We start from the raw sequence: 13,379 nt of genomic DNA on the forward strand, positions 1-13,379 counted from the left end.
TCATGCACACTCTAACATCAACATCAATGGCGATGCCTATCTCATCCATTGTCGTAGCCCAACTGTAGCTTCCACTACCATTAAATGCAAAACCACTGACAAACAGAAACAGACACAGAAGCCAAACGCCGTTATTGATACTTACGAAGGTGTGGCTTCATATTTGCAAGCTTGTACACACATATTTAGATTTGGGTTTCATGGAAATATTTTCTTGCTAAGCAAACTAATAAACCTCTATACAAAGTCGACCGCATGAATTATGCACGACTGGTTTTTGAAAATTCCCCTAAACGGGACTGTGTTTTATGGAATGTGCCCATCAGAGGGTACGCCATGAATGGACCCTGTGAGGAAGCCCTCCTACTCTATTCCCAAATGCGGCAGAAAGGCATACAGCCCGATGAACTCATTCTTCCCTTTATTCTGAAGGGGATGAAGGTTCATCATTTTATAATAAGAGCCGGATTGGATTGCAATCTATTTGTGGGGAACGCCCTTCTTGCTCTATATGCAAAATGTGGAAGTATAGAGAACGCACGCCAAGTGTTTAACAAAATGTGTGAGAGAGATTTGGTGTCATGGAACTCTATGATTGTTGGATATTCTCAGAATGGACATGCCTATGAGGCATTGACGCTTTTCCATCAAATGCTGCTAGAGGAGGTGGTACCGGGCCCCGTTACTATGGTTAGTGTTCTCCGAGCATGTACATAGGTCGAAGCTCTTCAACGAGGTAAGTGTGTGCATAGTTACATGATTAGAAATGAGATTGAGATCAACATATTTGTAGATACCTCCCTCACAGATCTCTATTCGAAATGTGCAAGTATTGAAATGGCACGTCTATTGTTTGACAAAATGTCTTGACAGAGATGTTGTGGCATGACTGCATGCAGTCAAAACACCCACGAATGTGATGTAGGTTGGCTTCATGCCACTGTGCTCCATTTGAGAAAAGAGCCCAAGAGCATTTTCAGCATGCCCGTTCATACCAAGACCCTCAATAATGTCTTGACCGTTTCAGAGGGGCTATTGCGAGGTTTGCGTAATGGAGTTCGGACAGATTCAGGACGGGGGGGGTTTTCTGCATTTTAAGACGGTGATTCGAGGTTTTGTTTCTGAAGCATAAAATCTCTGTAGCGAAAATGAAGTCTTCTCTGAGGAAGCTGCGAGGGTTTTCACTCAGCAAACATGGAGTTAACGAGAAACTGGGTGCGGTCTATCATAGCCAGAAGCAGCAGCAGCTGCCACCTCCGGCTTCCCTGGACGAGCTCGTTCAAGCTTCCCAGGTACCGATTTCATGGATCATTTTTCAAGTTAGGGCATGCTGTTGCGTTATTTATATTTTCAAGAAAATTGAGCTTTTTCCTTTAAAAGAATTCGCGATAAAGAGGTTCTTGTTGCGTTTTAGAGATAGCCTGTGACGAATGATTTTCAAAAATGAAATGCGAAGCGTTAGTTCTCTTGATGAGTTCAGAATGTAGTGATTTCTTTGATAAATTGTAAAGTTAGGACATGTTATGATATTTCAGGTTTCAAGCATGGAAGTTGAGCTTTGCCTTAAAATGAATTGCATTTTTTTTTGCCCAAAACGGTTTTCTTCGAGTTATGCAGATCGAATTTAGGCGATGATTTAATCATCTAGACAATTCTAGAGGTTTATTAAGCCCGTCCTAACTTAAAAAAATATAGTGCATGAAATCACTACATCCTAGACTTCTAACATTTAATCCCAATGTTTTTTACACTGGATCTGTAAACCCGATAACAATCACTTCCGACGTAGCATTTCAATTTCTTTAAAAGCAAAGCGCGGTTCGATGCTTAAAACTTCCAATATCACAACGGCCTGTCCTAACTTTAGAGATAATCAATGAGGTATTCATTTAAAAGCAAAACTCTATGGCCGTGTGTGAAACTAAAATATCACGACAGCCTGTCCTAAGTTCATAGATAATCACTGAAGTGTTCCTTTCGAATGAAAGATTAATTTCCATGGGTAAAAGTTCAAATATCAGGATAGCCTGTCTTAATTTCACAGATAATCAATGAAGTCGCTAGATAGAAAATCCTAGAAGTTTTTGATCACAGTGGTGGAAAGAACATAACTTGTTAGGTCATTGAGATGTTGCCTTTGGCAATCGGTGACCCCAGGGCTTGATCTCGTCACCTTTGGCTGGCATGTGTAAAGGGCTATCATGCTATGTTGAGGGTTGATTGTTATGTTATTTGAAGTTTTATGCATGTAGGTTGAGCTTTACCTTCAAATGAATTGTAGCATTATGTTAAAAGGGTTCTCGTTGAGTCTTTGTTGTTAACGATTTGCTAAGTTGATCAAATTTAGGGCTGTAAACATGAATCATCACGCTTCTAGATAATGCGAGAACTTTTGTGTGTTATGTAACATGTTGAAGTGCAGAACTGAGTGGCTCGTTGAGAGGTTTACTTTTGCAATTGCTGATTCTGCACAGTTTGAACTTGTGACCTCTGGCTGGCATGTGACAAGGGCTAATCGTATGACTCGCTGAACCTAAATTGAGTGAAAAATACAGCTCAAAACACTTCAAGTCAATGAGAAGCCATCTGCTCTAGAGGAATTAAATTGTCTATGAAATTTAAATACAGAAATTTTGAGTCTTAATTAGCTTAATGTTGCTTAGGTTCCATTCCCAGAAAATGATTGGCATTAGGAAGTTTGAATCTCTTTTCATTCAACAGTGCTGTTTAGATAATATCTCAGCACAATCGTCTTCAATATCGTTTCATGCTGCATGCTTTGATTTTTGGGGTAATTAAGATTTTATTAAAATACAACTTGTAACAAAATGAGGATAATAATGGTTTCCCCTGTTGATTCTGAGTATGTGCTATATTTTTCATTGCTTTACATCTTTCAAAAAAAGAGAGGACTTTAACATCTCCTTACTTGAAATTCCTGGTTTAAACCCTTATATGTTCATATTGAATATTTTGTTGCATGTGCTGTTAATCAGGCATAAGTTTTATTCAGTTCTGAGTAAATATTGCAGCTCAAAGTACAACAAACCTAAACTTATAAAAGTTTCATTCTAACACTTTTTCATCCAACTTTTAATTTACTATTAACAACCACTGAAAGTCGTCCCCATTCTACTAATCAGCTATAGTTAGCTTATCTTAATTAATTAAGCGTAAGTTGTATCCAGTTCCAAGCAAAATGCTGCAGTTCAAAGTACAACAAATATACTAATAAAAATCATATTCTAACCTTTTGCTATCCAACACATTATCTTAAAATTTATATCCATGAATAACCTGTGGCAGTCATTCCTAATCTAGTAAGTACTAAGCAGCTAGAGTTAGCTTATCTAAAACTACTTCTACATCATGCATTTGCCATTTTAAACACAAAGTCAAATTCTTTTTCGTTATTGAGATTGTTTATGCTAAAGACAATAAGGTGGCTCTTAAGTTTTTTGTTTATGTGCTACAGAATCTCCTCTACAGTAAGCGAAACCATTCTAGGTGCGGGGTAGGATGTGCAGGGTTGAGAGGGAGACAGATGCTACTTGCCTTCCTTTGTTCTCTCGACTCAGCAACTTGTCTGTTTGCTAAACATTAGAGGAATTTTTAAGCTTTTAGAAGTTGATTATATGGGAGAAGACAGTCAGGATTCAAAATAATAAACTTATGTTCTTTAATGAAATACCACTGGAGTGTTTTTGGTCATTCGTACTGAAAGAATTTTTGGTCATTCTTACTTTCATCTACATTTTTGTAATTAACTTGTACTTCAGACTCTTTTTATTTTTATTTTTTATTTTTCAACTCGTGTCTCCCATATCTCTCTTACTTTCCAACTATGTTGCATGGAGAGTCAACATGTGCCTGATGACAAATCCCTTGTACCCTGCATTCCAGTGTTTTCGGGACTTAAAAATGGCTTGGGAATGTCCCAGAATAGCTGGGGGCATCATTGGAGACATGGGAACTTCTAGGGCATTCCCAATCCGTCCCTCACAAAAATATCTGGGACAGTCAACTGACCCTTGAACCTACTGACAGTTCAAGATTATATCTATATATATAGATATATATAACCTAAATCCATCCCTGCACCTGCCTGAAGTCTAAATCCTACCTGCTTCTAATTTTCTAAATCCTACCTGTCATCTCAGCATATCATTCTAAAATTGTTCTCAGCAATTCCTTTCTGCGGCGCTGGCACTCACAGACTCCAGTGCATCATACTCTCAGTCAATACTTGCTATTCCTCTGCAATTCTTATCCCTGACTGTATTTATAATCTTTATCAGTGTCAGGGGGGTGGGCATCAACGGCGACTTTTGGGATCTATTTAAATTTTCTCTTTGAATTTATTTAAATTCTTATTCACAGTGTTTCTTATTTGCAATTGGAATTTATTTAAATGTTTTATATTTATCGTGGTGAATTAAGAAAAAAATATTATTATTATTATATTTAATATTTTATTATTTTCAAAATTTTAAATATTTATGATTACTATTACTATTATTATTATAATATATAAAATAATTTATATATTATTGCCATCTCCAACTTTCTGTCCCCTGAAAAATTTGGGGGTGCACTCTGGTGGTTCCGGAAACTTACCCACCATCCCTGCTACCCCCGTCCCAAAGCCAGTGCGACATAGCTTTCTAACTATGTGTTTGCTGCAGCAAGGTGGTACAATTCGAGTTCAATTACTTTTTCCAGAAAGGCAGAAACAAGTTAGTTGCTTGCAGTTGTCTCAAGTTATTTTGCTTCATTGAATAGAGTGAGAAGTCCTCATGAGTCAAGGCCAGTATAATCCCCATGAGATTTGAACCTTTCTGAACATTGCAAGTATGAATTCTATTCACCATTTGGACTGACCATGGAGAGTAGTTGCCTAAGATACAACTGTTTGCAGCTGAGTTAAGGTTACTTTTCACTAATAAATAAACTAAGCTAAATAAAAGTGATTTATAGACTGGTCATCTAGCATTCCATGAATTCTATTTTACAATTTTGTGGAACTTCCTATTCTTTCTATAGAATTATGTGGAACTAAATATTCTTTTCATCCTCCCCAAGTTAATGGTTTATTCAATCTACTGCTATTGTATTTTACAGGATTGGTCTGTCCTGATCTATATCCCAGGTTAAATGGAATAATTTTCAATTATCTTGGAGTGTATAAGATGTTTAAAACAGAGAAACGGTTTGTAAATTCTTTAGTACTTCCTCTAAGATTGAAAAAAGCAGAGGCTGGTCAATTTCAATTTGATTTACTCTTGCTCCCAGAGTTCATTGTGAAAGTCTTGGATGAGATTTTTCTTAATTTTTTTTTTAATTTTATTTATCAGGCAGGGATAAGTGGCTTTTATGTTAATTTCTTGTGATTGCAGAATGGTTCCGAGGTTAATAATTTTTTTCACAGTTATAGCTGGAATCCATTTATTGATAACCTATGTTCCTTCTTGTAATATTCTACATAATATTTGACTTTTTTTTTTTCAAAGAAAAAAAATGTATATATTAATTAGGCAAAAATATATGCATCTTCTGACTGGCAACTGATTTTTCAGTTTTGCCAAAATCATGACTGGCTGTTTTCTAATCTTCCCAAAAAAAAATATTTGACATTGGTCATCCTGTTGATACAAATTACCTTTTTGTCATTTGCGTTATCCTTAGGCAGAATTGTTTGCAGGAGGCTTGAAATTTCCATTAGTTCCTGTGTAAGTTCACATACTAAGGATTTAGGGTAAGTGTTGCACCATTTTCTTGATCTACACATTACAGAAGCGTCGACCCTAAATCAAGGTGAACAACTTGCTTGGCAAGTTGAATAAATTCTGCCCTAATTGCTTGACGTTCAGGGCTACAAATCTAATTCTTTTCAGATCTGAATCTGTTTATGAGAGATAAAACACACAAATGGCATAATAATCATTTATTGCTCATCATAACATTCAAATGCATGAGATCCACGCCTTCCAAGTCACTTTCATGATGGAACAATTGACTGCATAAACAGTTTAATTTTTAGCCTGTTTCCATTGCTTTCTTGCAATCATTCTGATAAATCTAGCAACAGAGAACATCTCCAAGGACAGAGTCATGCCAAAACAAGATGAACAATTTGACTAATATAATTGGAATGATCTATGTTATTGAAGTTCGATGTCTGGAGTTTGAGATCACATTATTCTAATCTGCAAGTATTCATGATGGGTTTGGTATTTTATAGCTTGATACATCTTCTAAAGACTCACATTAACGCATGAACAAGCCTATCTCTCTGCCCTTTGGAATTTATGAACAAGGTTTGCTACTCTGCAACCAGATCACACTCTGCTCTGTCAAAACGTTTCCTTTTTGAAATTTTTTGCATGACTGATATCTCAGGTATATCCAAAACTAAATCAGTGCTGATAACATCCCAAACATCCACTCAATAATACTAGCATCACACTGGTTCTATCTTCTGTTACTAGGAGTTCAAGTACTAGCTTTTACTGCAGAATTCTTGAGATCATGCTAACGTCCTGAATGATCAAACTTTGGGGTTTATTTGCATCATTGTTATGTAAACTTTCTTGTTTTGGAACTAGTATATATCTTCTATTTTTTATTTTTATTTATTATTATTATTATTGTGGATGCATTGTTTTACATACATAGTCTTGTGCTTTGGTGCTGGTGTCTTTCTGTCATATCTGAACATCATTAATGTGTTTATTTGGCACTAGTTTGACCATTGTATGTTGGAATCTAAACTTTGATTTCATTTACAGCACTGCTCTCTTGAATTTTGGAAAATTTTGACATTGTTTCAAATTTGATTCATATTTGAAATAACACTTGAATGCTCATTAATTGGTATACATCTGGAAGAACTAAGGGAGCATTTCTATGTTGTTTCATCATTTACACAGGGTACTTCCTAACTGTTATTCTACCCGGATTCAGAGGAGCAGCCAATATTTTATCCATAGTTTCTTTCCTTCCAACTTTAGATGGGATCTCACCTCAACCTTCTGCCTTGGTGGTCAATCAACATCTTTGATGCCTGTTCGGGGTTGTGCCATATTAGGTTACAGATCATACATAATCAGACCGAGTTATGGACCAGCTCCAGACAGATCCAGAGTATGGCGCCTTCCACCCATTAGGGGTAAATCAGCTCCAGACTGATCCAGAGTATGACACCTTCCACCTATTAGACTAGGCCATACATAATCAGAGCGAGTTATGGACCAGCTCCAGACAGATACTTTGCAAATCCAAAGTATGGCACCTTCCACCCATTAGTGGTAAACGAGCTCCAGACAGATCCAGAGTATGGCACCTTCCACCCATTAGGGGTAAACCAGCTCCAGACTGATCCAGAGTATGGCACCTTCCACCCATTAGGGGTAAACCAGCTCCAGACTGATCCAGAGTATGGCACCTTCCACCTATTAGACTAGCCCTACATTCAGCAGAGTAGAGATAATATTTTCAAGAGTTTCCTTGCTTGGACATTAGATGATAGGAGAGCATTTTGCATATGTTCTTAGGATGCTTTTGTGCAGATTATAGTGGGTTGGTAAGGGATCCCCCTCCCCAAACACCCTATCAGCATAGTTAAGACTTGAGTTTAGGGTGGCTTTAATTATCTTTGGTAATAGAAAATGATACGGAGGATTGTGCATAACCCACCCCCTTTTTGATTCCAATAAGCAGAGGTGGTCACTATGGTAATCCGATTTCAATTTGTAGTTAGAAAATGGGGTCACAACTTTCCATATTTTTTGTTTTGTTTTGTCTTTTTACATCAAACAATAGTATATTTATTAGAACCATAGTCAACTAAACAAACAGGAAACAATTTATTTGACAGGTGGAAGAAGTGATAGGCTTAGAGCAATTGAATTGTAGGCCATGCTTCTTGACAAATTGATGAACAGATGTCTCCTTACTTGAGATTTAGGTTGGCACCATGGCACCATCCTGTCCATCATTATACACTAATCTTGTCATTATCTTCTTCACTGTGAATGACTGGCCTGTTTCCTGCAAATAGATCTGGGCATAGAGGAGCCAATCCAAGAACAGTAATCTCTAGCACAAGACAATATTAATGATCTAAATACCTAATCCTGAAGCTTGAGTTTGATTTTTCTCTACTGGTTCTGAATCTCTGATTGAGAATCTCCCACTCGTCATTATCAAACCTTCTCCTTCATCATTGGCATCAGTTGCACTGCTGAGGTACGTTGGTTGGTTGTCATTGGACTTGAGAGCTTGAAGTTTCAAATGATTATAGTAACAGACAGCCAGAAAAGCCAGTCCACACCCACTCAAGTTTATGACTGTAACCTTTTCATTTATTACAGACAAAGATTATGTTATGAGCAGCCAGTCCTTGACAAGACCAGCAACATTCATAGTCAAGGCTGAAATCTTTCTTATCAGAAGAAACACTGCAAGACTAAGAGCCAAGGCACAAGCAGAATGTCATGTAATCCAAATCAAAGGAAGAGACCCTGATTATCAGAAATGGGTATTCTACTAAGGCCCAGGGGGTTCTGAGAAAAACAAGGCAACAAGGAGCAACAAAGATGTGATGGGATTCAACTTAATCCCTTTTAATGTTCGTGGAATTTGTATGAGAACCAATTGGGTAGTCTCACATGCAACTGCACTTAACTGGAGAATCACCTCCCATGCATTCATCTTGGCCTCCCCATAAGCTGAAATAGTAACTCCAATGGATATGGCCAACATATTGGCCTCGGGCTCACCTTTATAAGCTTCTTTCTTCAGGGAAACCACAATCAAATACACAGCAATGGGAATTAGAGCTTTCAGCATTTGAAATAATGATACTGAGAGGAAAACATAGGCAGAATTTGAAAACCAGAGACCCAAAGAATACACTTATCAATACTATGGGTTCAACGAGCTTGAAGACTCTTACAATAGCAACAGCCAGTGTTGAGTAGAAGCCCATGTGAATCATGGTGGGACTGATCACACTAAAGTTGTCAAGCAATGGCAACTCCAATGGATATGGCTAACATATTGGCCATGGCCTCACCTTTATAAGATTCTTTCTTCAGGGGAACTGCAATCGAATGCATATCAAATGGGCACAAGAGCTTTCAACATTTGAAATATCGATACTTTGAGAGACATGCACCAAAGGCTGCATCATTTAGGATTTGTACTCAGTTTAGGTGTCATATTCAAGGGGAAGTTGTTATGCTTTCCACCACTTCATAGATTGTTAGAGTGATGAAACAAAAGAGGCTCCCTCTTGAGGCTAGATTATGTCATTCATATCAGCTGTGTTGTTGATGTCCTAGCTCAGCCAGGTCTTGCCAAAACTCTGTTGAGGTTCAAAATTTATTATAAACTGAAATGTCTTCACAAGAATTGACCTCATAAAATGCCATAATCACAAGATATTCCATACATGGCTGTGATTATGGCTCGCAAGACCCTTAGACTTTGAGCAATGAGGCTCGCAACATCACTTATGATTATGCACTCTACAATTCTGTGACCAGCTGAATGTCAAGCAATTGAACCGCGATTTAAATCCTATTTTGTCAGCAATAAGTACTATACTTTGTCTTTATTTAGTGTAGAGAACCAAGCACTTATTCTGCTCATCTATAGAAGGGACAATGGTTGTTTGCCTATGAGGTATAAGGAAATCCTATCAGATGTTTTGTATTTTCGTATGGAATTGAATCATACTCCTGCACACTGTAACATTCATATATATCAACCTGTAGAGGCTTTAATAACACCTGGTATTCTAGTTAGTGATTTTATTGGACCTCATGTGCATATCCTACATGCACAGGATGGACTATTCATATGTTACAAGGTATTATTCTTATTATTTAGGGTGCACATCTTCAGGTGCTCAAGAACGATTACTAGAACAGTCAGTTAATTCTGCAATTTAAAGGATGAAAAAGGAGGTTATAGGAGTCTAGTTTTGGTTCTCATCCACAATGTCACACTAGTCTGCCTGGGCATGGTTCTCATGGTTTAATAGTGACTTGAGGAGTCATAATACCACAGATCACTAAACACGAACAACTAAGGTAGCCCAAGGACAATAGCCATCTTTACACATTAATTAACAGGTCTTACATTAATTATCCTAGGGGGTTTTAATACTTCCAAATGCTTAAAAAACAGTTAGCAGAGCATTCACATTACACATTCCAGCAATCTTTTCTATAAACCAACCAAATGCAGTCAGGAGAGCCCTCCTTTTACACTATACAACCTTATTGTTAGTATGATCAACCTTATTTTAATATATAGTGTGACAAACCGTATGTGACAGGCAGGTGGAAAACTTTTCTCGCAATTGACTAAGCGACGTCCTGCGAGCCAGACTTGAGATGGAAACCCTCGTCAGAAGTTTATGCTTGGCTCTTTTCCAAACAAATGAAGAGTCAATGAGGTTTTGTGTAATCACTTCTGGTATCGTATTGGGTTATTGTTAGAAGCGATAATTGGATTCGGATTCTCATCGAGTGAGTTGTTCTGCTTTCTCAATTTGAGAGGGTTTGTTTGGAGGGAAAAACGAAAGAGGACATACAAGAATAGTGAGGGGAAAGATGCAGAGGAAGAGGATTGAGAACATCGCCAACAGGCAGGCTACATTTTCCAAACGTAGGTGGATTGCTGAAGAAAGCTTACGAGCTCTCGGTGCTCTGCACTGCAGAAGTTGAACTTGTGATTTTCTCCCCAGCAGGAAAGCACTATGAACTGTTTTTTAGTGCAAATCCTACTATTTTGATTCTAATAATCATGGCTATGCAAACCTCATGAGATTCTTACTAATAACCCCGGTGGTGCAAGCCCTAGTAAGCTCGATGTTGAAAAACTTAGTGTAAAACCTCCAAATCGCTGGTTTTGTTGTAGTGCTTATTGGAGAGTATATAAAAAATTTCACACCTTTTTATGAGATATGGGAGGAAAACATGTTAAAGATTTTTAATAAATATAAAATTTCCAAAATGATGCTAGTTACGTGTGATTCTTTTTTCATTGTTTGTGATTATGAAAAATGAAACTCAATGTTTTTTCATTAGTGCACACATATTTCATTATATAATTGCATATAGAAAAATCATTCCAGAGCCGATAACAATAAAAATGAAGAATTTATGGTCCAACGTTATATTTAAGGGAGATGTTTAAGGATGACGTTTGAATTTTGTTTTTCATTTTAAGACATTTGGAGCAAATATTAGGAAGGACTTTGAGAAAGGATTGTCCTTGATTTTCAAAAATGGAGTTGTTCCTTTCCAGCCATATGCCCCAAGTGACCATCAAAGGGAGAGCTCATATGTTTTTTGGATGTTTTCTTTATAGCCATTTTTTTACACATATCCATAGAGTCCCCATGCCATTGATGTGAATTACTTGTTCGGTTTTTTTTAACCAAAATTTTTAACCAAACAAGAAAAATTAAAAAAATGCCTCAAGATCAAAGACTGAAACAAAGACCTATTGACATACCTTTTAAAGTATGGAAAGAACTTGTAAAATCATATGAGAAGTTGGATGCACAAAGAAAAGCCGGCAATGAGAGCATTCAGGTATTGAATTTTTCATTAAACATTATTTAGAATGTATTAATACTTATAAGTATCTTAGACATGTATTTGTGTGAAAATAAATTGAATTGGTTTATGTTTAAGGACAAGGCATCCAAGGCGAGGTTAACCAAGACAAAAGTCACTCATCGTAGTGGCCAGAAAGGTTTAAAAGCACTGATAACAACCTTTGTAAGTATATTAAACATGTGATATTTTTTTAATAAATTTTGTACTAGAAGAAAGTCATTGTTATCTAATTTCTCCCTATTTACTGATTGATAGGAACTAAAATATGGAAGACCTCCAAATCATTTGGAAAAGGAGGTGCTGCAGCAAAAGAGATGGGTTGAATTTGTTGTTTGGATGGACTCTATGGTATGTAATTTTAGTTGGATTTCCAATATACTTTTAAACCATATTTTCATTTTATTTTTTAGTACTATTAGATATTATATCTTACCTCATTTTATGGTTAACATTGTATAACAAAAACATGCGTTGTGTTATGTAATTAATACTAACATGTAATATTGATTTTTTTTGTCAGAATGCTATAGGTAATGATTGCCAAGACGATGATCCAAATTATGTTCAACATATATCAGGAGATGATGAGGATGATGGTGGTGAAGGAGGAGATGATGATGATAGTTGCGGTGTTGGTGATGATGTGGATCAGAGTAATGAGGATGGTCAAGATGATCATGAGGATGATCTTGGTGGTGGTAGCTAGGCATGCACATGCATTGTTTTTTATGAAGAAATTATTGTGTAGAATGACATTGTTATGTTTAGATGGGTGTTGTGAATTTACCCTATATCAATGAGACATTTTGATTTTGTAATCATACGATGAGTTTGATTTATGTATGTTGTTAATTTATCGTAGAATAACGATATTCATGAAATATTTTGATTTGTTAATCATATTTGAATTTTACTTGTTTTGATTAAAAATAATACTGATTTTATTAGTATTATGTTGCTATTTTATACATGTTTTGAAAATTGTTAATGACACATTGTTATTTTTTTGGATGGATGTTGTCAATTTCTCTTAATTTCTTTACAAATGATTTTGAATTGTGATATCTGCTTTAATGATATTTAGAAACTATCATATATTTCACTATGAATCTATAAAGGGGGTCATATATGTAAAGAAAAATATACTCTATATAAGAAGTCAAATGCGGATGTAACCATGGATGCAAAATTGGATGTTAAACTAGGAATTAATACAAAATGCAAACAATTGACATACAAAGTGTTTTAAATTAGAAGTGAAAAATTGTGCAATAGTTGACACAAAGAAGGGAACAAAACATGGCATACAAAAGGATATCAAATTGGGCAAAAACAAGGACACATAAATGGGCACCAAATTAGATGCAAAAAAAGACAACAACTAGATGTAAAATAAGATGCAAAGTTGAGCGTTAAAAAGAAGCAAAAAACGTTACAAATTAATATGCCAAATGATGATGCAAATAATGGTGTAAATTTGGGATGCAAACTTGGGTGCAAAAAAAGGAAAAAAAAAAGATGTAAGAAAAGACATAAAACAAGATGCAAAATGGGGCTGAAAAAAGGTGAAACCAAGGATGCCATATTGGATGTAAAAAATGATTCCTAATCACATGCAAATTTAGGATCGAACTCAGACACAAAATTACATGCAAATGTGGACACAAAATGAGGCAAAAAAGATGCAAATTTGGATGGTGAAAACGATGTAAAACTAGACACCAAAAAAATGCAAAATTGGAT

The 13,379-nt window shown here is 36.2% G+C and overlaps 1 protein-coding gene and 1 pseudogene across 2 annotated transcripts; both read left to right on the forward strand.

Annotated features, from left to right (window-relative positions):
* Positions 1-255: 255 nt before the first annotated feature.
* Positions 256-717, forward strand: LOC149157146 (pentatricopeptide repeat-containing protein At3g22690 pseudogene; annotated as a pseudogene).
* Positions 718-994: 277 nt separating this feature from the next.
* LOC149157147 (uncharacterized) lies at positions 995-12,544 on the forward strand. 2 transcript variants are annotated; one of them, XM_089439140.1, is made up of 4 exons: positions 995-1,292; positions 11,712-11,798; positions 11,892-11,984; positions 12,157-12,544. In XM_089439140.1, exons 1-4 carry the CDS (start codon positions 1,149-1,151, stop codon positions 12,340-12,342), a joined length of 510 nt encoding a protein of 169 aa, XP_089295266.1. In that variant the 5' UTR covers positions 995-1,148; the 3' UTR covers positions 12,343-12,544. The 2 variants fall into 2 exon arrangements, with proteins under 2 accessions (XP_089295266.1, XP_089295267.1); XM_089439141.1 differs by lacking the exon at positions 995-1,292 and adding an exon at positions 10,454-11,609.
* Positions 12,545-13,379: the final 835 nt, after the last annotated feature.

Source organism: Pinus tabuliformis, chromosome 9, assembly GCF_031772625.1.
Source record: "Pinus tabuliformis cultivar Carrire ecotype Pingquan chromosome 9, CPIR1, whole genome shotgun sequence".
NCBI classification, from domain to species: domain Eukaryota; kingdom Viridiplantae; phylum Streptophyta; class Pinopsida; order Pinales; family Pinaceae; genus Pinus; species Pinus tabuliformis.

Coding starts and splice junctions, on each gene's coding strand:
- LOC149157147 (XM_089439140.1), top strand. CDS start 1,149: ATGAAGTCTTCTCTGAGGAAGCTGCGAGGGTTTTCACTCAGCAAACAT. Junction 1,293..11,711: donor AGCTCGTTCAAGCTTCCCAG/GTACCGATTTCA, acceptor TTTATGTTTAAG/GACAAGGCATCCAAGGCGAG. Junction 11,985..12,156: donor TTGTTTGGATGGACTCTATG/GTATGTAATTTT, acceptor TTTTTTTGTCAG/AATGCTATAGGTAATGATTG.